The sequence below is a fragment of the Meles meles genome, chromosome 8, assembly GCF_922984935.1.
Source record: "Meles meles chromosome 8, mMelMel3.1 paternal haplotype, whole genome shotgun sequence".
Classification (NCBI taxonomy): domain Eukaryota; kingdom Metazoa; phylum Chordata; class Mammalia; order Carnivora; family Mustelidae; genus Meles; species Meles meles.
The window spans coordinates 1,925,361-1,949,068 of NC_060073.1; the positions used below are offsets into that span (position 1 = coordinate 1,925,361).

Here is a 23,708-nt window from a genome sequence, read left to right on the forward strand (position 1 = left end):
TCCTGGTTTCTCTCATTTCATGCTTTCTGAGCGTTTCGTTTTTTCCTGATCCCAGGAGCCTAACCCCTGCTTTCTCCGTGTTCGCGCTTACCTGGTAACTCTTTATTCATTCCTGTATCTTCCGGCCTTTTCAATCACTGGATCTTAGATGTCTCTTTTTTTGTTGGAAATGCACAGGTTGGATTTTGCTTCACAGGCCAGTTTGAACGTCTTTGTCTCGTGAGAGGCATGTTTTTTGCTGTCACTTATCAACGCCACCGATCTGTCTGTATCACCCCGTGTTGCCCTTCCTGCCTCCGTTATGTCCTGCTGATTTTGCTGCTCTGTTCTGCGCGTCTGCTCTGTTTTCTCCTTAATTAGTTCGGTATTTAAGAATGTTTACATCTTCTTTTTCCTGGCGGTTTCCTTCGTACCCCTAGTTTTGTTCTGGCTCAGCTCCCCTTTCTCTTATGCAAGCGATCCTGTGCGGTGCACCAGCTGGGACGATGCCTAGCTGTCGCGTGCGGACGTCCCGCTCTCTGTACACCGTATCGTTCTCTCTGCATTCTCTCAGATTCGTGCTCTGTGTTGTCCGAACATAGGACATTCGTGTATTATTATGCAGCCGTGACTCGAGCTGGGTCTGTGTATGTAATTCATATAAGCATCTTTCCTTACCACTTGCCCTTGCCAGAGCTTCCGCACTGTTTGGTGGTGGCACACAGCTCCTCCCCCGCTAAGCTCCTGAGCGAGGACACGCGTGCACAGTAAGTCTGCTTTTCCATCGCTTTCATGTAGGAAGGTCAGCTCGGCGGAGTAGAAAATCCTTGGTATGCACTTCCTTACCTTTTTTAAAGATGTTGCTCTACTTTGTCCTGCTTTCTGTCCTGTTTTTGATAATCTGTTGCCGGCATACTCCTCTGGCCTCCAGAACTTATTTCACCCTTCTGCTCGGAGGCCATCTTCTTCGCTTGTCAAGTCGTACAGTTTTGCTTGGAAATGTCTCAAAATAGATGATTCTAGATAAATTCCCTGGTACCCACGGAACCGGAAGTGCAAGTGTTAGTTTTTGTTCTTACGATTTTATTTATCTGAGAGACAGAGAGAGCGAGCGAGCACATGAGCAGGGGCAGAGGGAGGGGGAAAGAGCAGAGAGCCCGACGCGGGACTCGATCCCAGGACCCTGAGGTCATGCCCCGGGCTGAAGGCAGACACTTCACCCACTGAGCCACCCGGGCGCCCCACAAGAGTTAGATTTTATTGTATTTATAGAAATTTCCTTAGATAAGATTTTAAATATTATTTCTATTGTATTATTTTTATTTCCCTCTTCAGAGACTTCAGCGATATGAACGCTGGGCTTCTGTGAGCCACAGCCCTGTCGTTTTATTACTTTATGTCTCTGCTTCTTTAAAGTCTTCTGTGCCTCTATTTCTTTTATTTTTTTTTTAATTTTATTTATTTATTTGACAGACAGAGATCACAAGTAGGCAGAGAGGCAGGCAGAGAGAGGAGGAAGCAGGCTCCCTGCTGAGCAGAGAGCCCGATGCAGGGCTTGATCCCAGGACCCTGAGATCATGACCTGAGCCGAAGGCAGAGGCTTTAACCCACTGAGCCACCCAGGCGCCCCCTTTTTTTTCTTTAAGATTTTATCCTTTATTTCTTAATGAAGGACGTTCTCACTACTGACTGTTTTAGCGACAAGCAGTCTGGTGACATTTAGATGTGGCTGTTGTTTACATCGTACCTCGCCATTTATTGCCAGATCCAAGTTAGTATGATTTACCCCGTGTCTTCTTCCGAGAAACTCATGGTTTTAGCTCTTACGTTCGTCTATCAGCTCTATCTCACTGTTGTATATGGCGTGAGGACAGGGTCCGGCTTCATTCTTTCACCGACATGTCCCGGCGCATTTGTCAAAGACACTGTTCCTGCCGACTGAATAGTCGTGACGCCCTGTTGGATCCATTGTCCATGAATGTGAGGGTTTATTTCTCGTGGTCCAGTCTGTCCATTGGTCTGCACGTCTGTCCTTACGCCACGACCACACTGCCACGACGGCTGTAGCTCTCTGTGAGTTTCGAGAGTGGACAATGCGAGCCTTCCACCTTTCTTTTCAACACCGTCTTAGCAATTCGGGCCCCTTGCAACTCGTGAACACTGTCGGATCGGTTATTCCATCTCCGTTTTTTGAAAAGGCCGTGAGAATGTCGGCAGGGATTGCGCTGAATCTCTAGATCGCGGGTGGTACTGTCATCATGAAAATACTCCATCTGCCAGGCCACGACCATGGATGCTGTCGCAAATGGGACTGAAAAGTCATTTTCCTTCTCAGATCGCTCATTGCCAGTGGAGAGAAATACACGATTTCTTGTGTTCTTGACCACGTGCCCTGCAACGTCACTGAACTCACTTAGTAGCTCTGGTAGTGGCTTTTCTTTCATATTTTCTTTTGAAGATTCTTTGGGGTTTTCTGTATATAGGATTATGTCATCTGTGAATAAAAATAATTCCACTTCGTCCTTTCCAAAATAGATGATTTTTTTTTCATTTTTTTCTTTTTTTTTGCCTGATTGCTATAGCTAAACCTTTTCTTACAGTACTGAAAAGCTGTGGTGAGCACAGCATTCTCGCCCAGTTCCTGCTTTGAGGGGGCGAGTTTTCAGTCTTTCCACCATTGAGTATGAGGTAGCTGTGGGTTTTCCAGAAATGTTGTTTATCATGTTGAGGAAGTTCCCTTCTATTCCTATTCTTCTAGGAATTTTTATCCTGAAAGGCTACTGGATATTCATTTCTGCCTTTGAGGTGCTCATGTGGGTTTTTTTCCTTTTTCTGTCAATGTGATATATTACACTGATTGATTTTTCTTGTGTCGAATCAGCCCTCCATTCTTGAGATAAATCCCACTAGGCCATGGTGCGTAATCTTCTTAATATGTCACTGGATTTGGTTTACTGGCATTTTGTTGAGGGGTTTTGCATCTCTAAGGATATTGGTATCTAGCATTTACGTGGTGTACTTGTTTGGCTTTGGTAGCAGAGTAATACTAATTTTATAGATCGTACAGCAAAGTGTCTCCTTGCCTTCTTTTTTGTTAGTTTGAGAATTCGTGTTAATTCATCTTTAAATGTTTGGTGTAATTCACCAGCGAAGCCATCAGTTCCTGGACTTCTCTTCCTTAGGAGCGCGTTGATAACTGATTCAAACTTCTTACTTGTTGTATATCTGTTCAGAATTTCTGTTTCTTCTTGAGTCAGTTTTTGTACTTGTGTGTTTCTAAGAGTTTGTTTATTCCATGTAAGTGATCTAATTTCTTGAAGTATGACTTTTCATAGTATTGTCTTATAATTCTTTTTATTTCTGTAGGGTCAAGCATAATATTCCCACTTTTGTTTACTATTTATATGCATTGTCTCTAATTTTTTTCTTAGTCATTGTAGCTAAAAGTCTGTCAAGTTTATTGGTCATTTCAAAAAAGCCAACTTTTTTTTTTGAGTATTTTGTTTTCCTATTTTCTTGCATCTCTCACCAATCTCATATGTATTATTTCTTTCTTTCTGCTAACTTTGGGTTTACTTTTCTTTTTCTTTTTCTAGCTCCCTAAGCTATAACATTAGGTTACTGGAGGTGTTTTTTCTTTCTCAGTGTGGAACTTTGCAGGTAGAATTTTCCCCGAGCACGGCTTTCATTGCATCCATGTCTGGGTATGTTGTGTTTTCATTTTCATTCATCTCAAAGTATTTTCTAATTTCCCTTATGATGTCTTCTTTGATCCACTAGTTTTTAAAGAGTGTTTGAGTCCCTTAATTTCCACATATTTGTTCATTTTCCTTCTATTATTGATTTCTAGCCTCTTTCCATTTTGGTTGGAGAAGATACTTCATATGATTTAACTTTTGAAATCTACTGAGACTGCTTTGTGACCTAACCTGTGATCTGTCTCGGAGACTGTTCCATGTGAACTTGAGAAGACGTGTTCTGCTGTTGCTGGGTAGAGTACGTACCCTCTATATGTTTGTTACGTTTAGTTGGTTTATAGCGTTGCTCTATAGGTTTTCTCTTTTCTGTTGCTCTTCTGTCTGGCTGTTCCACCCAGTTACTGAGTATGAGGTACTGGAGTCTGCAACTATCTTTACAGAACTGGCAGTGTCTCCCCTCGATTCTGCCAATGGAAGTCTGTTGTTCAAAGTATATGTGTTTGTAATTGCTGTGTCTTCTTTATGACATTCTTCCTCCCTCAGTATATAGTGTCCTTCTTTGTCTCCTATAGCCATTTTTGACCTAAAGTCTGTTTCCCTGGCATCAGCACACCCACCCCAGCTCTCTGCTGGACACTCGTTCCGTAGAAGACCATTTCCCATTCTTTCACTTTCAGTCTGTTTGCGTCTTTAGATCTAAAAGGAGTATCCTGTACGCAGTGTAAGTTGTATAATTTCTTTATATCCGTTCTGCCAATCTCTTTAGATTGAAGAATGTAATCCATTTACATTTAGTGTAATTACTGACCAGGAAGGGTTGCCATTTTGCTGTTTTCGTTGTATAGCTTATACCTTTGTTTGTTTCTCATTTCTTGTACTACCTTGTCTTGTGTTTAACTGATTTTTTAGGGGTACAATTATTCTCTTCTTAGTCCTGTTATGTATATTTTAAAATTATTTTCTTGTTACCATAAGGGTTGCATTTAATATCCTAAACTTATTGAACTCGTTTGAACTGATACCAGCAGCTTCAATGGCGCACAAAACCAAGTTTCTGTAGGGCTCCCCCACACGTTGTCATAGCTCATATGCTTATACCTTGTGTTCCCAGTGACACTGATGTGTAATTGTTGTTTTATGTACTTGTTTTTTAAGTCATGCAGGAAAGAAAGGGGAGTTACAAACTAAAGGCATGTTTATGTTTATTTGTTTATGTTTCCCCATGCGGTTACCTTTTCGGGAACTCTTTATTTCTTTGTATGAATTTGAGTAACTTTCTAGTGTCCTACTTTGGCCTGAAGAACTCTCTTTGGCATTTTTGTAGTGTAGGTCTGTAGTGATGAACGTCCTCAGCTTCTCTCTGGGAATGTCTTCCTTTTCCCTTTTTTGTTTTTTATTTAATTTTGTTTTCATTCTGGTGAAGTTAATACACAGTGTTATACCAGTTTCAGGAGCACAGTAGTGTCCCTTTATTGCGGAAAGATAATTTAACAGATATAAAACTCTCGACTCATTTTCCTCTCAGCACTTCAAGGATGTCATCCCACTCCCTTCGGAGCTCCATGCTTTCTGAAGAGAAACGCAGGTCAGTCTTACTGTGCGTTCCTGTACGTGATCAGTCGTTTCTCTCACTCTTCCCACGGTTCTGTCTTTGTCTTTAAACCGTTTGATTATGATGTGCTCCTTGGAGTTCACGGAGCTTCCTGGAGGTGTAGCTCACACGCCTTCAAGAACTTTGGAAGTTGCCAACTAATAATTCTCTAAGATTCTTCCTGCCCCTTTCTCACCTGTCCTTCTGGGATTCTGATGACGGACGTCTTGGTATGCCTCATGGGGTCCCGTAGGTCCTCACGGTCTGCTTGCTCCTTACGCCTTCCGGTGACTTTTCCTTCTGTTCCTTAGACCGGATAATTTCCGCTGATTGGCCAGTCTCCGTGTTCACCGATTCTTCTCCCTGTTCAGATATGCCAATGCAGCCTCTGCCGAGTTCTCATTTCAGGTATTATGCTTTGCAGTCCCAGGATTTCTGTTTAATGGGTCGCCATTCATATTCTCTATTTGTTCATTTGTTCTCCTGGTTTCCTTCACTGCGCTGCCCACGATTTCCTTCAGTTCTGGGTGTATCCGAGAAAGCGGACTGAAAGTGTCAGTGTCTGTACCTCCTCGGGAACATTATCGGTTCGCTTCTTCTGTGAGCGGGCCGTCCTCTGTTTCTTTAAGTGTTTCCTCCCTTTTTGTTGGAAGCAGGATATTCTACACACGACATGTAGTAACCCCCAACGTGAGATTCTTTCTCTTCCTTGAGACCGTGTTGGTCTTGCTGTGCGCTACAGCTGTTTAGTGACGTTTAGTACTGCTCTCTCTGCCGGGGGGGTGGGTGCTGCCCTGAAGGGGGTCCCCCCCACTCTCACTGCCGGCCAGGCTGCGCACGCCCCGAGGCCAGAGACAGTGCTCCCCAAAGCAGCTGGCAGGTCCCGGAGTGCAGGGATGGGGTGTGTCTTTCACTGCTGTGTCCCCTCCGGGAAGCTCTGCCGAGCCGCCTGGCCCACTCCGGGCTTCGAGAACATCAGCCCTGTGCCCCCCCCACTCTCCGGAACCGACTGGTTCTTAGGTAAAGCACCATCTTGTTTCTCCGTGTGTTCTCCGATGATTGGAAATGCCTCGTGTTCAACCAGTTCGACTCCTGGGCCCACAAAGAGGCGGGCGGCATCAGAATGGGGCCCCCGCGGCCATCGTGGGCAGAAGCACCGTGTCTTTTCACGAGGCGGTGGGGTCTGTGCGAACATGGGGGATGGGGGTGGGCGGCGGCCCTCGCCGAGCTCCCCTCGGGGCCCCCTGCCCTCTCCCTGCCTCCAGCAGGGACCGGGTAGGGGAGCCAGGCTGAGTTGATTATTTTTGACATCAGTTGTTAACATAATTTTGACGTTGAGCCTCCCCCCAGCTCTGGGGTGGCTCTGACTGTGTCCAGGCTCCAGCTTGGGGAGCCGTGGGGAGCCTCTCAGCCCCAGATCTGGCCTGGCTGGGAGGCGGCCTGGGAAGGGACCTGCGTTTCTCAAGCCGGTGCCCTCGGGGCCTGGGGGCGGGGCCCCAGCAGATGTCTGGGGTGGGTAGCCAGGGCCTGGAGCCGGATGCTGAGAACGAGGCCTGCAACTCATTTCCCCATTAAACATTCTGAGAACATCTGCACCGGTTTCCAAGGCTTCTCCCTCACTAATTGCTCTGACTATTGTGTGAAGTGCGGTCCTGGCACGTTTCCACGATGTTGTGATGAAGGTGAAAAGATCGCTCTTAATTAGATTAAAAACATTTTTTTCTTCCTCTGTAATTTCGCCTTGAAAATCAAGGCCACTTTTTTGTTTTCTTCATCCAGAGACCTCCAGAAACTTTCCTCCCCACCTCTCCAGAGGTTTCTTGGGAACGTCCTGTGAGCTCAGCTCTTGGAGGAGGCCGCGCTCAGCCCCGGTTCCATTGTACATCGGCGCTGCCAGGAACCAGCCCCTGGAACCGTGTTTCAGGAGGCTCGGGCAGGGCCTCCTGGAGCACGGGGACCCCAGAGGGTCGCAGTGTTGTGGGTGGCCGTGTCGCTCCCTTTCTGCTTCCCGTGCGCGCTTGGGGCCGGCCCCGTCCCGGCGCCGTGGCCGCCCTTCCTCCCCGGTGCCCCTGCCGTGTAGACCCCAACCTCGGGTGCACGGCCCGTGTGTGCAGGGACCTAGGAGCCCTGCTGTGAGGGGAGGCGTGGGGCGAGGGTCCTCCGTGCCCCCCACTTGGGCTCCCCAGGCCCGGCCAGGACTCCCAAGGTCGCCTCGGCCGTTGACTCCCAGGTGGCCGCTCTGCCCACGTCAGCTCTAGCCGCACGTCCCCGACGGGACAGGAGGCCCGAGGTCTCCCACGGTCAGTGCCAGGCATCCAGGCACGCGGGGCACAGACGGGCCTCACGGGAGGGGTGGCGAGGGCGGGCGGGCGTCCCGGCAGGATGAGGCCAGCCCCCAGCTTTTTGGAGCCCCCCGGTGCTCTCTGCCCAGCGCCTCCCCGAGCTCTCCTGGGACCTCAGCTCCCCAGACCCCTCCCTTCGGCTCATGCCTCAGAGGGCTCATGCCCGTTTGTCACACACATTCCTGAGGAGACTGTCCTGGTGACAAATGACGGAACCCCGAACCCCAGTGAGCCGAAGCACAAAAGGGACCTTTTTTGGCTCGTGCGTCTGGACCCGGCTGTTTCAGACACAGCTGGACACCGGGGCTGGGGTGATCCGCTTGTTCTCTCTCCCTCTCCCCCCACCCACCGTGCGCTGTCCCCGGGGATGGGGACAGGGACAGCTGTAGCCTTAGGCAGCCCCTTCCCGAGGGGACAAGATGGACACCGGCTTGGCGAGCACACAGCAGACAGAGGCCTTCTCTTTCCCCCATTGTCCCTGCCAGGGGCCGGGGCCAGGCTCTCATTGGCCCCGACCAGGGTACGAACCCTCCTCAGACCCGGGCCGTGGGCCCCTTCTGGGGACAGCCCGACGGGGCACAGGGTGCCTGACCCCTGCAGCCCGGGGCGTGGGGAAGGCGCAGCTCCCGGAGGGCGACCGAAGGGGCCCTTCCCAGAGCCAGGCCTGGCCGCCGGGCGGGCGAAAACAACAGGTGTCCACTCAAGCAAGGTATTCTCCTCGTAGACCCGGGGACCAGCTGTGGACATACATCCTCGCTCCGCTCCGCGCCCCTGTTCCTGGCAGCTGTGGTGGGAACGGCTGGGACACTTTCTGTCCACTTCTCGCCTCTGAGCACAGACACAGGTGGCAGCCGCGCTGGCTCGCGCCCTGTGAGCCGGGCACAGGCAGCTGGCACGGGCCTGGGGCCGCGGCTCAGCGATGTCACGCAGGGCCTGGCTGCAGCTGTCCGGATGCCCTGGGGAGGGGGTTCCCGCTCACGGCGCTGGATCTGCAGGCCCTTGGCAAATCCGCCAAGAGGGCTGGATTTCTTGGGGGGGGGGCGGCGAGGGGGCTCTGACTCGGGAAGGACAGGGGCAGCTTCTGCTTATCCCTGTGGGACAGGCCGGCCCGGGGAGTGCACCGGGGCCCAAGCCCCGAGGGCCGAGGCGGAGGTGAGAGGAAAGGTCCTGCCAGGCACCCAGGAGCCCGGAGCCCGGCGCCACGGCAGGAGGGCTCTGCAGAGGACTCGGGTTACACCTGGGGGATTACCCAGGATTTGAATCAGTCATGAGGTGTGGCGGGGACGTTACCAGGGAGACTGTTCCCGGGGTGGGGGGCAGGGGACCGTGGGGCCGGGGCAGGGAGGGTGGACTGCAGCCTGGCCGTGGGTCTGACTTGCTGGAGGCCCCAACCCGTCAGTGGGACCCAGGGCACAAGGTTTCGCCCTTTCTGAACCCCTGTCTGCCCATCTGGAAGCAGGGATGGAAGCCGCCACCCTGTGGGGCCCCTGTGATGATGGCATGGGGTCACCCTCGAAGCCACAGAGGGGGAACAGGAGGCCCCCTCCTGCATCTCGGGGCAGTCAGGCATGTCCCGGCGTCAGGGTTGACCTGGCCTCACCGTGGGAACGTGTGGGCCGCGTTGGGAGCCAAGGGACACAAGGACCCCCACAGCTGGGAAGGAGGCCTCAGGCACACGTGGGGCAGGCCGGGGCTTGGGACCCCGAGGGAGCACTCCTGGTAGGAGCCCCCACACCCAGCTGCCTCCCCGACGTGGCAGGTGTCGTCCCTACAGGGAACACGACGCGAGCAGGAAGGACATGGAAGCCACCCACCATTTCTTCACCCAAATTCACACACGGTGACCATTTCGGGCTACTTCCTTTCAGTCTTTTTTTGGTGTCCATATTTCTTTTTAAAGCAACTTGGAATTGCCCTCTGGAGCAGGGCTGCCGGCTGGGAAGAACGCTGCTGGGCTGGTCGGTTCTGGTCGGTTCTGGTCGGTTCTGCTCCGGAGGGAGGGCGAGGCTTGGCAGCCGGGGTGGCCAGCTGTGCCGGCCGCCACGCCAGAGGCCACACTCGCCATCGCAGACCTCCCACTTTCCTAGAAAACAAAATCGTTTTGTTCTGCCCTGAAAACTGAGGCCCGGCTTCTGGCGGTGACAAGGCCGAGGCAGCCAAGGGATGAAAGCATCAGAACACGGGGCCGTCTTATCGCAAGTGTGACTTCCTTGTCACTGGGACATGGAGGGCTCGTCTGGGGGGTGTCCAGCAAGAGCTGTCCCGGCAGGGGTACCTGTGCTCATGGGCCCAGCCTGCTCCAAAGCATGGGGGGGCGCCGGGAGTGCTGGTTGTCTCGTCCCACCTCAAGCTCCTTGGCGGAAGGGGCGACAAGCCCGCTCTCCTGGGCCCTGGCACCTACCCCCCAAGCCCGTGCCTGAAGGGGGCAGCATGCCGCTGTGTCTGCCGAGGACACGGGGCCCCATCCCCCAGACTCCCTGTGCCTCCTGCCGCAGCTTGGGGGTGGTCTGCACCCCTCCCCCCGCCCCCGGCCAGCAGTGGCCTGCGATGAGTGGGGGATGGGCGTCTGACACAGACCCGGGCAGGGCAGCCCGTTCCTTTGGTTCGGAGAAACACACCTGTGGAACCCCTCTGCCCCTCGCCGCGGGCCCCTCGTGCTGTTCCCAGGATTAAATCAAACGGCCCACGTTCCTCTCCGGCAGGTGCAGGCCCCACCCGCTCCGGGCGGGCAACTGATGTGCAGTTTAATTTCCTAAAACGCCAGCGCCGGGCCTTTCTCAGGGGTCAGGTAGCCCCCCTGTCCCGGCCCCGCTCAGTCCGCGGGCTCTGGAGAGGACACTCGTCATCTCGGGAGCTTAGAAAGCAGCCCCGCTGGCCGGCCCTGTTCTGTAGACAAGTGATGCAGACATAAAAATATGTATTTGTGTTCTTTCTCCTTTCCTTCTTTTTTTTTTTTTTTTTGAAAGAACATCTGAATCCTGGACGGGGTTTCGGCTCTGTCACTTGACAACTGTGTAACATAACCCAGGACGCCGGAATCTCGGCCCCGAGGCTCTGAGATGCGGGCGGCCGCAGCTCTCGCCAGCTCCCAGGCCTGGGAGCCGTTGACCGTCCTCGCTTTCTTCCCAGCTTTCCGGTCACTTTCCTTGGCTCTCCGGGAATGTCATGGGCAGAGAGCCCGTCACTCAGAGCCCTTCTCCCGGGTGTGACTAAGTCATGTCTGTGCGGTTTCCTGCTGGAAGTCAGCCCCTCTCCCCCACGGGCCGTGTGCTCCCCACGTTGCCTGACTGCGAGTCAGGCACGACACCTTTGCGTGTCCTTGGGCCGCGGGGTCCTTCTGTGCTGCTGCCTGGTCCGCTCCGCGTCTCGGCGCGCTCCGCTTTCCCTGTGGGCCCGCGGGGCTTCTTTCTACGCCGCGCACTCGCTCCATGGTCGTCCCTTCCCTCCTTTCCCGTCATGCTCGCTGACCAGCTCTGGATCTCGAATGCGGTCGCATGCGTCAGCCTGTCCCTGTTCAGATATTGTTTAAGTTTGAGGAAACCCTTCCAAACACTGAGGTCATGGAGACAGTTCTAGAATCAGTTCTAAAAGCTTCAGAGTTTTGCTTTTCTCTGTACGTCTTCAACCCCCGGCAATGCGGACGATGAGTTCTTGGTGTCCGGCACAAGGGTCCAATGGAACGTGTCTCCCACATGGACAGCCACCTGTCTCTGGTCACCCTCTCCCACCCTGTGCCGGCCACCGCAGACGCGCGGCGAGCACCCCTGTGCGCACAGGCTCTTCCCAGCTGTGCCACCCTGTCCTGCCGGCCCGGCCACGTCTCTCTGTATCGGCGGCGCCCGTATCACAGGCCATGGCGTCGCGTGAGGTGTGGGCACCTGGTAGAGGAGAGCTCTGAGCTCACCGCTCTTCGAGAATATGGCCAGGTCTCAGCTGGTGGCATTTCCAGATCGGGTGTAGAGTCAGGAGCCAGGTGCCCGCCCACAGACCGGAGGGTTTCTGTTATGGCTCGAGGAGGAGAGTCTTTTGTCTGTTGAGTCTTCTAGAAAGTGGAGCAAAGTCTGTCTCCCCCTTGGTTAGGTTATGTCTTCTTGAACGGCTGCCATCGAGGTCTAACCATCTCTCCTTAGGGCTCTGGTACGTCCCGATCCGATACCGAAGAGTGTACTATACTGTTGTAGACAGGACCTGTCTGTTCGTTTAGATTTGGGGCTGCTGTGGGGTTGTTGGATTTTTTGTTTGGGGGCTTTTTTTTTGCTTTTGCTTTTTTTGATTTACAGAAGAGGCAAAATAATACAGGGGCCCCTGTGTACTTTTTACCAGCTTCCCCTAACGCCGGCGCCTCATGTGAGCGTGGTGCAACCGTGGTGAAATCGCGGCAACGCTCGTATTGAGCTAAAGTTTAGCTCCTTTGCCAGGGTCTCCCCGACTCAGCTACTGTCCTTTGTTCCGTCAGTTGTGGTACGTTTACATCCAGTGAGTCTTCGGGTCTTTTCTGAGGTGTGACGCCTCCTCCTCGGTCTTGGCTCAGTTTTGTGACCTTGGCATTGGTGAGGAATGCTGGCCGGGAGTCCGCGTCCTGCCGTCGGGCTCCTCTGGGACCTCGGGGGACACTGGGCTAATGGGTGTGCCAGGAGCAGACGTGAGATGCTTCACACCTCGTCGGGGTTCACGACAGCAACGTGATTCGCTGGTGCTGCTACCCTTGACCTCTGAGCTGAGGTCGTGTCAGATGGCTCCTCCCCCTTTCCGTGGCCTCATTGGGAGTGGGTCACTGAGTCCGCTGTCCTTGAGGGGAGGCGCCTGGCGCGCCACCTCCTGCGGGACCGGGTGGGAACGAGTCAGCGTTAGGACCCCCCAGCCACGAAGGGGCTCCTGTGGGGAGATACTCTGCCTGTTGGCTGCCAGTCCCACTGACCGCTTTGGGCGTTTATCCGTGGAAGTTAGTGTCCTCTCTTCCGGTTATCCACTTGTCTCTATCAGGACGAACTCAGGGATTCTCGGGTTTTGAGCTATAGTTTGATACTAATTGTTATTCGTCTTGTGGTTCAGGCTGCTCTGGCTTCGACCCCAGGATCGAGGGTCCTTTGGCTCCCGTACCCGCTCAACACGCCCCCACCCACGTGGAGCTTTCACTTCCTTCTGAGCCCCTCACGGTAACGCCAGGCTCCTCATCCTCAGCCAGAGCGTGCTGGTTCCCCCAACCGGAAAGGGGATGGTGTTTAGAAACCAGGATCTGGCCCTGGGGGCGCTCATGGCTCTCGGGTCGTCACTGCTTCTGGGGCCTCCCCGCGGACAGAGCAAGGAAGCATATGTACGTCCATAAGCCAAGGACATGCACGTGTCTGCATTTATAGCTGTGCCTACAGGAAGAGCAACACGGGTTCATACGGAAATCTCCACCGCGGGGGTCATTTGTGTCCCTCCTGATGACACACTTTTTCCTACAGCATCTCTCAGAGAGTGAGAAACCTGGTTCCCGTTATCGATAATTTATGTACTTGTTTGACCCGTAGTTTCCCTATGAGAAATAAGATTACCAACTAGAGCCCTGTGTTTATGACAATCTGAGACAGCTTCCCGAGCCTCAGGGACCGCCGTCTTCCCATCCTTTCCACGCTACGTGGTGCGATGTCACACATTCATCACACGGAATTCACTTGTCCCAGGACGCTTCCGTTCCTAGGGTCCTGCGACAGGCTGGTTGATTTTTCCTTTTCTCTCTGGTTTGCATACAGCAACATTCATTCTTGGGAGACGGTTCTGTGGGTTTGACAATGCCTGGATTCACGGATCCACCACCAGAGCGTCACAGAGAGAAGTTCCACAGCCCTAGGAATGCCCTGGTGCAACCTCTGGGGAGTCAGACGCGCCCGCCCCCACAGGCACGAGCAACCCTTGATCTGCTCTAGGTCCTAGTAGCTCTGCTTTTCCAGAGTGTCGTAGAAACGGGGTCACAGAACACGGAGCCCCTACATCTGGCTTCCTTCACGGCCTTGAGAAATGCGTGTGAGGGTCAGCCGTGTTGCCGCACGAACAGTCGGTTCATCTCTTCCGGTTGCTGGGCAGCGTTCCATTGTGTGGCTATTAAACTGCTTGTTTACCCACTCACCTGTGGAGGGACATCTCGGCTGTTGCCAGGTTTGGGCGATTTTGAGTGAAGTGGCTGTGTGCATTGATGTACAGGTTTGTCGAGCGTAAATTTTCCATGTACTTGGGTCAGTATCGGAGAGAAGGACCACCAGGTTGCACGGCCAGCGCACACTGAACCTCAGAAGACACCGCTGAGCTCTTTCCCAGCATGGCTGTGTTACTCAGAACATCTTTTTCCACGCTTACTTGTAATCCATTTCTTAAACTGGGTTGGTGGCTTTCCTGCTCTCATGTTGCCCGGGTTCTTTATATATTCTAGACACAAGTCCTTGGGCAAATAGGAGACATGGAAACACCTTCTTCAAGTCCAGAGCTTACGTTTGCTTCCCTCAGCAGTGAGCCTTTTGCAGAGCAAATACCTTTAATTTTGATAAAGTCTAACTTGTCAACTTTTTCGTCTCACTGATTGAACTCGTAGTGTTGTACTTCAAAACTCACTGCCAAACCCAAGGTCCAGAGATAGACTTCTGTGTCTTCCTCAAGAAATTTTGTATTTTATGTTTTACATTAGTTTCTCAAGATTGTATATGATATAATAAAAAATAAATAAAAGCAAAAATAAACTTAAAAAAAGGTTATAGACGGTACTTTTACACTTTCAGATTGTTGGTGAACACCCAGAATGTTAGGCATAAATGGTAAATGTATTAAAATTCACATACACGACATTCATACATTTATATCACAAGTAAATTTAGGAGATAGTTGTATTCCTTTGCAGTGGGAAAATCTTTCTTTCACATAAAGCAAAACATAGGTGTATTGCTTTAGATGCATAAAATATTTCTTATGATAAAAACAACCATATACAGAGGCTACTAGCCTAGGGAAGACTTCTGTACCTTACATGACAAAAGGTTAGTATCTTTCATCAGTAAACAAGTCCAAGCTGAGAAGCAAAAATGAGCAAAAGATATGAACAGGCAATTCAGTTCTGCAACAGAGAGTCCAAACAGCCTCTGAGAGCCACAAAAAGCCTTCAGCTTGAAAGGAAAAACAGCTTCCTCACCCTCCTCCATGCCCAGTAGGCCCTGGGAAGGGCGCCAAGGGCTGGCTTGGGCGCAGACGTGGGCAACCTGTCACAGTCACGGCGCTGGCGCAGTCTGAATCACTACAGCTTCTTGGGAAAACTCTTGCAACTACCTGGGAAGCACCCCTCACCCGTGCCAACGTCAGGTTCTCCTACAAATGCGGGGTGTGCCCTTGCTCAAAGCAGTAGCTTAAAGCTAGCGGGGCTCAGTGTCCACCTAGCACGAGGGGCTGCAGGAGCTGAGGCTGATATAAACCGCGGGCACCGCCCAGCTGCCCAAACACGGGTCCGCATGCACATACCCGTAGGAAGAGGAGAGCAGTAGTCGCAGCGTGAGAGGCGCAGGGAAGTCACGTGTGTATGAAAAGAGACTCTCACCTGGTGTCAGCAGTTCCGATGAGCAGGGATGGTGAGCTAGGACTCTCCTGGGCAGTTGGCACAGAGGACCTTGGAGGAGGCCGGCCTTCATGAATCTTGGCCTTGTTGTACCTTCTACATGAGCACTCACTTCTCTTACAGCAGAATCTTAAACTGGAGGAAAGAAAAGTTAGTCCTTACTGAACGTGTGGGACGGCGGGTGTTCTCATCAGCACCGCGAACCTGCGTCCGGTTGCTGGGGCACGCCCAGGACTCTGACCCGGGCCATTGGGACACAGTCATTCCCACACCTCCTTTAGGGTCTGGGTGGCCGGTGTGGCTCCATGGCCTGCACGGGGTGGGGGTCCAGGGTTCTGTGGCTGTCCCCCGTCTCCCAGCTTTTGGCTCCTCGTGGGCAGACCAGCTCGGGGCATCCCGGATGCAAGGCTCTCTGTGTGCCCAAGAGTGACAGTGTGGTGGCAGGACTCAGGGTCTCTCGGACCTGTGCTTATCAGCTGAGCTTTACTGACCTGAGTGTCAACTGTGAGTCTGGGGACAGGCCTGGACACCAGCGCCCAGCCTGGGCAGTCCTCCCCCTGCGAAGGCGTCACAGGCCTTTGAGGCCTCAGGCACGTGGGGGCCATTTTCGGCAGCCCGCCCCCCAGATCCTCAGGGTGGAAGCTACACGAGCTGTCCCCAGTCCTCACCCAGCTCTGCGGGTGGATGTCTTACCGGTTTGGGGGAGGCTCAGGGCGTGCAGATCCGTCCCGTTGGGGTGGGCGCCTAAGCCCGGCTCTGGGCCACCGGACACCCTGAGCCTTCTTCGGAGACCTCACGTGCTGCCCCACGCCCTTCCCCACAGCCAGGAAGAGCCCCATGCTGCTGGACGTGAGCCCGGCCCACTTCATGAGGACCAGCAGCTTCGCCGAGGACCTGGACCTAGAGGGGGAGACGCTGCTGGCGCCCATCACCCACGTGTCACAGTGAGTCCCCGCGTGCCCACCTGGGTCGCGCCGGAGGGGCCTGGGGCTCAGAGGGGCCGCCTTGCTGCCGGCCCGGGGCTCAGGCCTGCTCGCCTGGGGGTCTCCACTCGCCGCCGGCCCCCCGCTGCCAGGGGCCAGACCCAGTACCCAGGCCCCAAGCGGGGAGTGGGGGGGTGCGCGGGGTCATTTCCCACCAAGTCTGGGAACACGATCGTCTCGTTGTGACTTATAGAAAACCGAACTGATCATTTTCCGCTTGTTTCTGTGCTTCAAGCGTCCGAGCAGGTTGCTTTTCTCTCCCCGGCTCCTCCCCCACCCCCCAAAAAAGAGACGACTTCGTTTCTCGGCGTTTCCCCCTAGAACCCCGGAGCCGCCGCGGGGCAGATGCCAAGCGCCGCCTGCCAGTCGCGCTGCTGTCCTCAGGGGCTCCTTCAGGTGGAGGAAATGGCTGATTTTCCACGCCTTCCAGTTGGCCGTCCCTCGAGGCACAGCTGGCCTGGGACGCCCGCCCGTCCTCCCCCGCCTCGAAGCCCTGCCAGGCCAGTCCCCAGGGCCCCGCCGCGCTGCAATCCCCTCACGAGGGGTGAGTCAGTGTTCCCTGCAGGGCACCCCGTGGGGACGGCGAGCCATGGGGTCCGTTGGGCACTTGGGCCGGTTCCGGCCACTGCCCTGCAGGCGACTCCCCCAGCGAGTCCCTCTGTGTGGGGATGTGCGCTCCTCTCGGCCCGTCCCAGGCTCGCAGGCCGCACGGGTTCCTCTGCCTGCGGACGCGGGGCGGTCTCGGCAGGCCGTCGGCGTTCCTCCGGGGGTCTCGGTGTTGTCGTGAGCCATGTGCGCGCCTCTGCCAGGGTGAGGCCCTGGGCTGTTGCCTCGCAGGTGACCGAGGAAGCGGGGACCCAGGTCGTGGGGCCTCCTGGCCGCTTGGGCAGGACTGGCAGAGTCGCATAGCCCGAATGAGAGAAAGACGGGACCGTCTCGGGCTGGTATTGTGATCAGGCAGGACCCGCCGGCCAGCTTTCCAGGACCCCCGGGCTCATAGGCAGGCGGGCAGCCCCCTGTGGCTGGCAGGGGGCCCCCAGTCAGTGCTCCCCGGCTTGGAAGAAGCCGGCTGGCTCACTAGGAAGCAGGGGCAACTCGTCCTCCTGGACCGGCCCCTGAGTGGGCTGCTGGGCCCACACCTGTCCTGGAGACGACCAGGCAGGCTCACTGGGTAAGTGCGCGGGAGGGCAGGTGTGAAGCCAGGGGCAGGCCGGTGCCCGCAGGCAGAACGCTGACTCACCGCTTCGGCTCCGGCCTTCCCAGAGTCCAGGGCACGGGAGAGACCACAGATGGTCGCGGTTGGAGTTCTGCGGCCGAGGGTGTGCGCCACACAGGTGCATTGCCCGCTCAGAGCCTGCTGGGACCCAAGACCCTCAGGCAGGGGACCCTCTCTAGGCCTCCCTGGGCCTGCCGTCCCGTCCTGTCCCCCGACCCCTCTTCTCTATTCTCTCGGCCGTGGCTCAGCCCCTCGAACACGCACACGGAGTCCCACCAGGGAGGGACAGGGCTGCCCCCCGCCGTCAACGCAGCCGTGTGGTGAGACCTCTCCAGCTCCCTGACCCTGCGAGACCCTCACGGGGGGCCCAGGGTGAGGCTGACAAAGGACTTGGGACCTGAGCCACCCCCCCGGACAAGCTCACAGCTGCCCCCAACAGGAATCACCCTTTGGCAATCTCGCGTCGGCACACGGCGTCTGGGGGCCATAGGCCGCCCACCCGCTCGGGGAGCCCCGAGAGACAGTCCAGGCCGGCCTGAGCCAGATCTCCAGGGACGCTTGGCCGTTTCTCCTCCAGGACTGTGGCCGTCAGACCGGAGGAACACGGAGCCCCATGCTTGCCGCCGGCCGGCTGCAGGTGTGCTCAGGCCGGCCCCCTGCGTGTGGTGGGCTGGCTTGGCGGAGGGGTCTTCGGTCAGCCCCACGGCTGCCTGGGCCTCTACCCCAGTCCTCGGCCAGGTCCCGTGCCAGAACCTACAAGGGCTTCTCCCGGCAGCCCCATCCAGAGGTAGCGGCTGGGTGCGAACCCACTGTTGGGGGGGCTGGGGGGGAGAAGTGGCCGGTAGGGTCCTCGAGTCTGTGACGCGAGACGGAGGTCAAGGCACCGTGGTCCGCTCAGAGCAGAGTCAAGGGGAGCTGCCGGGGGGGCCTGAACAGATGTGTCCTCGGCCAGGGAACCGTGCCTCGGGGAGCCATGCTAACACAGTGGGACAGAAGCTCAGAGAGATGTGCCGGGCCCTCAGGACCGCGGTGCCCCCAGGGCCGCAGGCAGGCGGATTCCCACCCCACCGGGGTCGGAAGAGCAGGTAGCTCTGGTGGGGACCGCGTCTGTCCAGGGCCCTGCCCGTCCGGTGGACCCGCGTGGAGGCTGTGCACCTTCACCGCCCGCCCAGCGCTCCTGGTGCTCTGTGCCCCTCAGTAAACTTGGCTCCAGCAGCTCGGGGCCATGTGGAGGCTCCTGCAGGCCGCCCAGCCCTGCGGACCCAGCACAGGGGACAGAGGCCCGCGCCCTGGTGTGTGCGCGAAGGTCTCGCAGGGGGCAGAGGGGGGTGGGAGGCAGTCACTGAAAAACAGATTCGTTTTTCTTCAGCATTTTACTGAGGTTAAGGGTATTACCACGTTGGGTCAGTTCCAGAATTCAAATTAAAAGCATAAATAAAGACACATTTTGTTTCCATCTCACGCTCTCCCCACCCGCTGGGCCCCAGGGTGGTGAGGTCACTGCAGCCTTGATTACGGGAAGGTCCCTGGGGCTGGGCGAAGCTCTTCTTTCCGGGGCCTGCTGGCCATTGGTGGGGCAGGGATGGGGGGGGGGGGCCGGTGAGCAAGTCGGGTGCAAACTACGAGTCACCGGGACACCATGGCTTGGGCAGGCAGAGTGGCCTGGGCCCCAGGAGCAGGCCCCAGTGTCCCCGTGCAGCCCTGGGGCCCTCGCCCAGCTCCGGGGGGCTGGGCCGCAGCCCGACACACACACCTTTCCGGAGCCCCTCTCCACCTGGAGCTCTCGGCACCTTGTCCCCCTCACCCAGAGCCTTGCCGCAGGGCTTCCGAGGGCAAGGGTAAGGTAGCGATGGGGCATCTGGCAGGCCAAGACAAGACGGAGCCCCGCGGCCCAGCGGGAGGGGATGAGTTCCTGGGCTCCTGCCCCACCCACTGCCTTCTGCCCACAGGGGGCCACTGGTGGGACAGTGGGAATGGAGGGCCCCCTCTGTCTGCGTCCCTGTGCCTTGCACGTGGTGTCCCCATCTGAAACTGCCTTGTCACTCCGGCACCCATCAGACTCCTCCGCCGTCCTCGCCCGAGGGAGGCCCAGGCAGCCTTGTCCTCCTCTGGCTGTCAGGGCCTCTGTACCAGGTGCCTGAGCCCTCAGCACGGGGTCCCACCCTCTCTGGCTCTCCTGGAGCCCCTGGCCAGAAGGAGCTCCAGGACTGTGGCTCCTGCCCAAAGTCGGGCTGGATCGCCTCAGGGCCAGGCAAGCCTCACCTGAGACAGGGTGGCAAGGGCCTGGGCAGGGCGGGGTGGAGCTGGTCAGAACTGGCCTCAGCACGGGGATCTGTGGCTCTGGTTGGGCCTGCGTACAGGGGAGGCCTGGGTACCCTGTCCTAGCAGCCTTGGGAGACAGCAGCCAAGTCTATGAAGCTCCCCCCCGCACCCCCCCCCCCCGCCCCCAGCTGCCGCGGCAGCCAAGCCCAGCCAGGAATCCACACCCGTCCCCTTGGGTGCACATGAACACCCCAGGCAGGTGGTGTGAGAGGCCAGGCCCGCCACGATCACTGCAGCCTGGCGTTCCCCAGGATTGCTGCCTGGGCCCCTCTTGTCTCCCTGTCCTGGCGTGGCTGGGCAAGGCTCCTGCTGACTGGCTGCCCCCACCCCGTCCTCCTCCGCCGGGGGTGTGCAGAGCCCGATGCCCTGGGCATCTGCATGGGCCCAAGCGGGCCAGGAGCCTTCCAGGGAGGGGAGGCTGAGGGAAGGCAGGGCCAGGGTGGGGGCACCGTGGGGGCCCCCACAAGGTGACCATGAGCACCTCCCCGGCAATGGTGAGCCTGTAGGGCCCCCGTGACAGGACAGCCTGTGCATCCTTGAGCAAACCCAGCTCCGTGTGCATTAATTAGAATTTCCATGTCTCCAACTTTCTCCCGGACCCTGCGGAGTCTCGTGCCAAAACGCTCAAGTGTGTCTTTTCCAACAAGGCCGCTGTGGCCTGGCTTTCGTCCACATCACTACTAACGTCTCCTGAATTCTGCGTTGTCAGCGAGGCCACGGCCAGCCCCGTGCCTTCTGGAAACGGGGGCAAATGTCACCAGGCTCGGCCCTGCGCTCAGCTCCATGGACTGGGGGGCCAGGTCTCTGGATGGGCCCGGCTCGGCTGGGATGTTTCGGGGACCCTGGGGCCTGCTGCAGCTCCCTCCCGAGGCCAACAGAAGCGCCAGGCTCCGCGCCTCGCCGAGTGGCCATGCTCCTTGCTCTGTTTCTCGCCCTGCGAATCTTGGTGGGAAAGGCCGAAGAAGGCCACTCGGGGCCAGTGTCCGGGGGATGGTGGGGGGGCTGCCAGGAACCGATGAGACCAGTGTGTCTTTCCAGACTGGTGTTCTGTCTTCGCTGGAGCTCCAGACCACCTCTGTCTGCACGAGGTGCCAAGGGAGCCCCGTGGGAGCCCCCCCGGGGGGCTGTGAGGGGCCGCGTGAGTCACAGGCCCCGTCGGAGCCTCCCAGCCCGGGCCAGCTCCAGCCAGGCTCTGAAATGCACGGGGGGATTAAATGTTCTCCTAATTGAATTAAAAGCGAGGCGGAGTGGCTCAGTGGGAAAGAGACAGGACTGGGAATCAGATGCCCTCCATCTGGCTCTGAGCCCGCACCGGCCCAGCTGCAGGCCGGCCCCGGGGGCCCCCTAACCTCTGGGAGCCTCACTTCCTGCGTCTGAACACGGGAGGAGGATGCCGCCGGCCTCAGCAGGCCGTGGCTCCGGGGAGCGTGCCCTCGGTCCAGGTAGAAGGCCCGGAGGAAGCGGAGGGTCTCGTACTCCCTCAGCAGCCGTGGCCGTAACTCCCGGTCTGGGGTGTCTGTGCCTCAGGGCTCAGCAGTCCCCACGGGCAGGGCTATGGCAAGGGGCAGTGTCGGAGGGTATGAGGAACGGTATGGCGTCCATACCCTAGACGAGCTGGAGGAAAAAACGACTCACAGAGGGCACCGTGTCGCCACAGAGACATTTCCAGGGGTTGCGGGTCCCCCATGGGCCTGAACCTATAAGGAGGGGGACCCGAGGGCAGGATGGCCAGGAAGCCCGAGTGGGGGGCCAGGCCCAGTCCCTCTCCAGGCCTGGGCTGTCCAGCTCTCGCGTTGGGCCCAGGAAGGCCCATCCTTGCCCATAGGGCGCTTCAGCGTCCCGGCTGAGGGGTGTACCACACGCAGGTGAGTGTCCGTCTCAGCCCCGGCCACGTGAGGGCACCCGGGATGCCCCCGTGCTCCCACTTCCTGTCACGCCTTCGGACAGCCGCCCCGTCTGGGCTTCTGGCAGCAGCACTCGGCGTTGCCCGTTCTGGAACTTTCCATAGAAGCCCCGGCGCGCGCGCTCTCCCCGGTCCCGCGCAGCCGCCAGCCCGCCGGCACAGCTCGCGAGGGCAGCCTCGCGCCATCAGACTGGCATTGTCGTCTGCGGGGACTGGACGGGGAGGCCGCCGCGCCCCTCCCCGTGTTACTGGGTCGGATGTTGTCCTTTGCCAAAATGCTCGCATCTCCGGCCGCCGGACATGGGGCTAGCTCTCCTCGCCGATGTACACTTGCTCTGTCTTCCGTCCGTCTGTCTCCTGTGTCCCGGGGAGGGCTCGTGGGGGGCGGAGCCGATCGTGCCCCCGCGCACCCACCGCAGAACCGCCACCTCGCCCTGCCCCGCTGCGGGCCGGCCCTTCCTCTCGCGAGGGGCGTCTCTGCTGAGCAGGAGAACCGCAGGTGAATCAGACGTTTCCCTTCTGGCCGGTGCTGCTCGCGGCGTATTAACGAGACTTGGACTACTCCAAGGTCATAGCGATACGCTGGTTTTCCTAAAGCTTCGTGAGCTCACCTTCCATGTGTCGATTCACCGTCCATCTGGAATCGGTTTTTGCATCCAATGTGAGGCTGGGGTCAAGGTACACGTTCTCCCCGCTGGATACGCAGGCTGGCTCGGCCTTCAGGGACAAGGCCAGCCTCTTTCCGCCACCCTGCCAGCTCTGTGCCACCCCGCCACGGCCTACGGTCCACACGTGGCTCCGCTTCGTTCCACGGCTCAGACCACAGCATGTCCTCCTCGCCAGGGCCTCGTTCTGTCGCTGCTGGGGTTTGGTAACCGGTCCAGGCAGCTGGTCGAGAAGGCTCCAGCCAGGTCCCCTGCCTCACCCCTTGCCTGTCTCTGTGTGGCCCCCGTCTGCCCCTGCGGCCAGCACCCACAGAAAGCCTCCTGTCGGTACAGGCCGCCTCCCAGATGGGGGTGGGGACAGCCAATGTCTTCTCAACAGTGGGTCAGTAGTGGGTCTCGGCAGCCGTGGCCCCCGGCCCTCGCGTTCCTTACCGTGTCCCGTAGGCTTCGGCACCATGGTCATGCATGGCCGATGTGACCCTTACATCCCACTGGCTGGTGCTCAGGTGTTCACCATGCCCGGAGACGCGGTCTTCCCAGCAACCCCAGCCGGCCTGTATCCGTTCGGCCTGGAGGGCACTGCGGCAATTGAGTCGCCTCTCCGACCCTCGGCATCCTCTCGTGGACTGGAGATGGGCCTCGCGGTGCGGGTGTGAGCCGTGGAGGCTGTGGGGTCGGGGGTCTGGCCCGACTAACTGCGTTAGCGGATGCAAGACCTCGCTTGGGGAGACCCTGTACTTCACTGAGAGCTTCTGAAAGCGCCAGGTCGCAGGTCTCTGCGGGAGGTGGATGGGGTCCGTGTGCAGCCTTGGGGTCCTGTCCCCAACGCAGGCTGCCGTCGGGGACAGCCCACAGCTTCCGGTGGTGACGGAAGGGGCCAGCTCCTGGGGAGGTGCAGGGAGAGACCAGGGCCTCCATCCCGCTCTCTGGGGTGGGTGGCCACACGTGCCCCGACGTGCTTCTGCCGTCGTTCTCCGCACCGTCGGGCCTACCCGCCAAGGGCAGCCACAGGCCGCCTGCAGAGCGAGGGGTGGCGTGGGCCGGGCATCCTGCCTGCCCGCGGCCCCGTGCAAAGGAGGACATGGAGGTGCGGCCGTGGCCCCATTCTCCGGGGCTGCTCCACGGGCAGCCCAGCCAGGACTCCGTGTTCCCAGGCTTCCTGGCCGCCAGGCGCTCCTGTCCCCAGAGGCTACATGTCTGTGTCATGCTGGGTGGGGGGACTGCCATTGGCTGGGACCCACAGCTGTCACGGTGGGTCTGCGAGTGCCGCATGGAAGGGCCGAGCCTTGTCCCCTGAGAGGTAGGGGCCGGGTCGGGGCTCCGTCGCAGACGCGTGTTCTCCGAGGGAGCCAGCCAGTGGAGGCCGAGGGGCCTGGCATCTGGCTGGTCTGTGCCTCCCCCGCTGTTTCTGTGGCCCGTCGGCCGGAGAG

General features: G+C 57.6%; 1 protein-coding gene across 4 annotated transcripts in view; it reads left to right on the plus strand.

Annotated features, from left to right (window-relative positions):
- Positions 1-23,708, plus strand: part of KCNQ1 (potassium voltage-gated channel subfamily Q member 1) — a 299,167-nt gene that overhangs the window by 118,361 nt on the left and 157,098 nt on the right. For all 4 annotated transcript variants that reach the window (XM_046016811.1, XM_046016812.1, XM_046016813.1 and 1 more), the window contains exon 11: positions 16,013-16,133. In XM_046016811.1, coding sequence (XP_045872767.1) covers positions 16,013-16,133 — 121 coding nt within the window. The remainder of the gene's footprint in view (positions 1-16,012; positions 16,134-23,708) is intronic.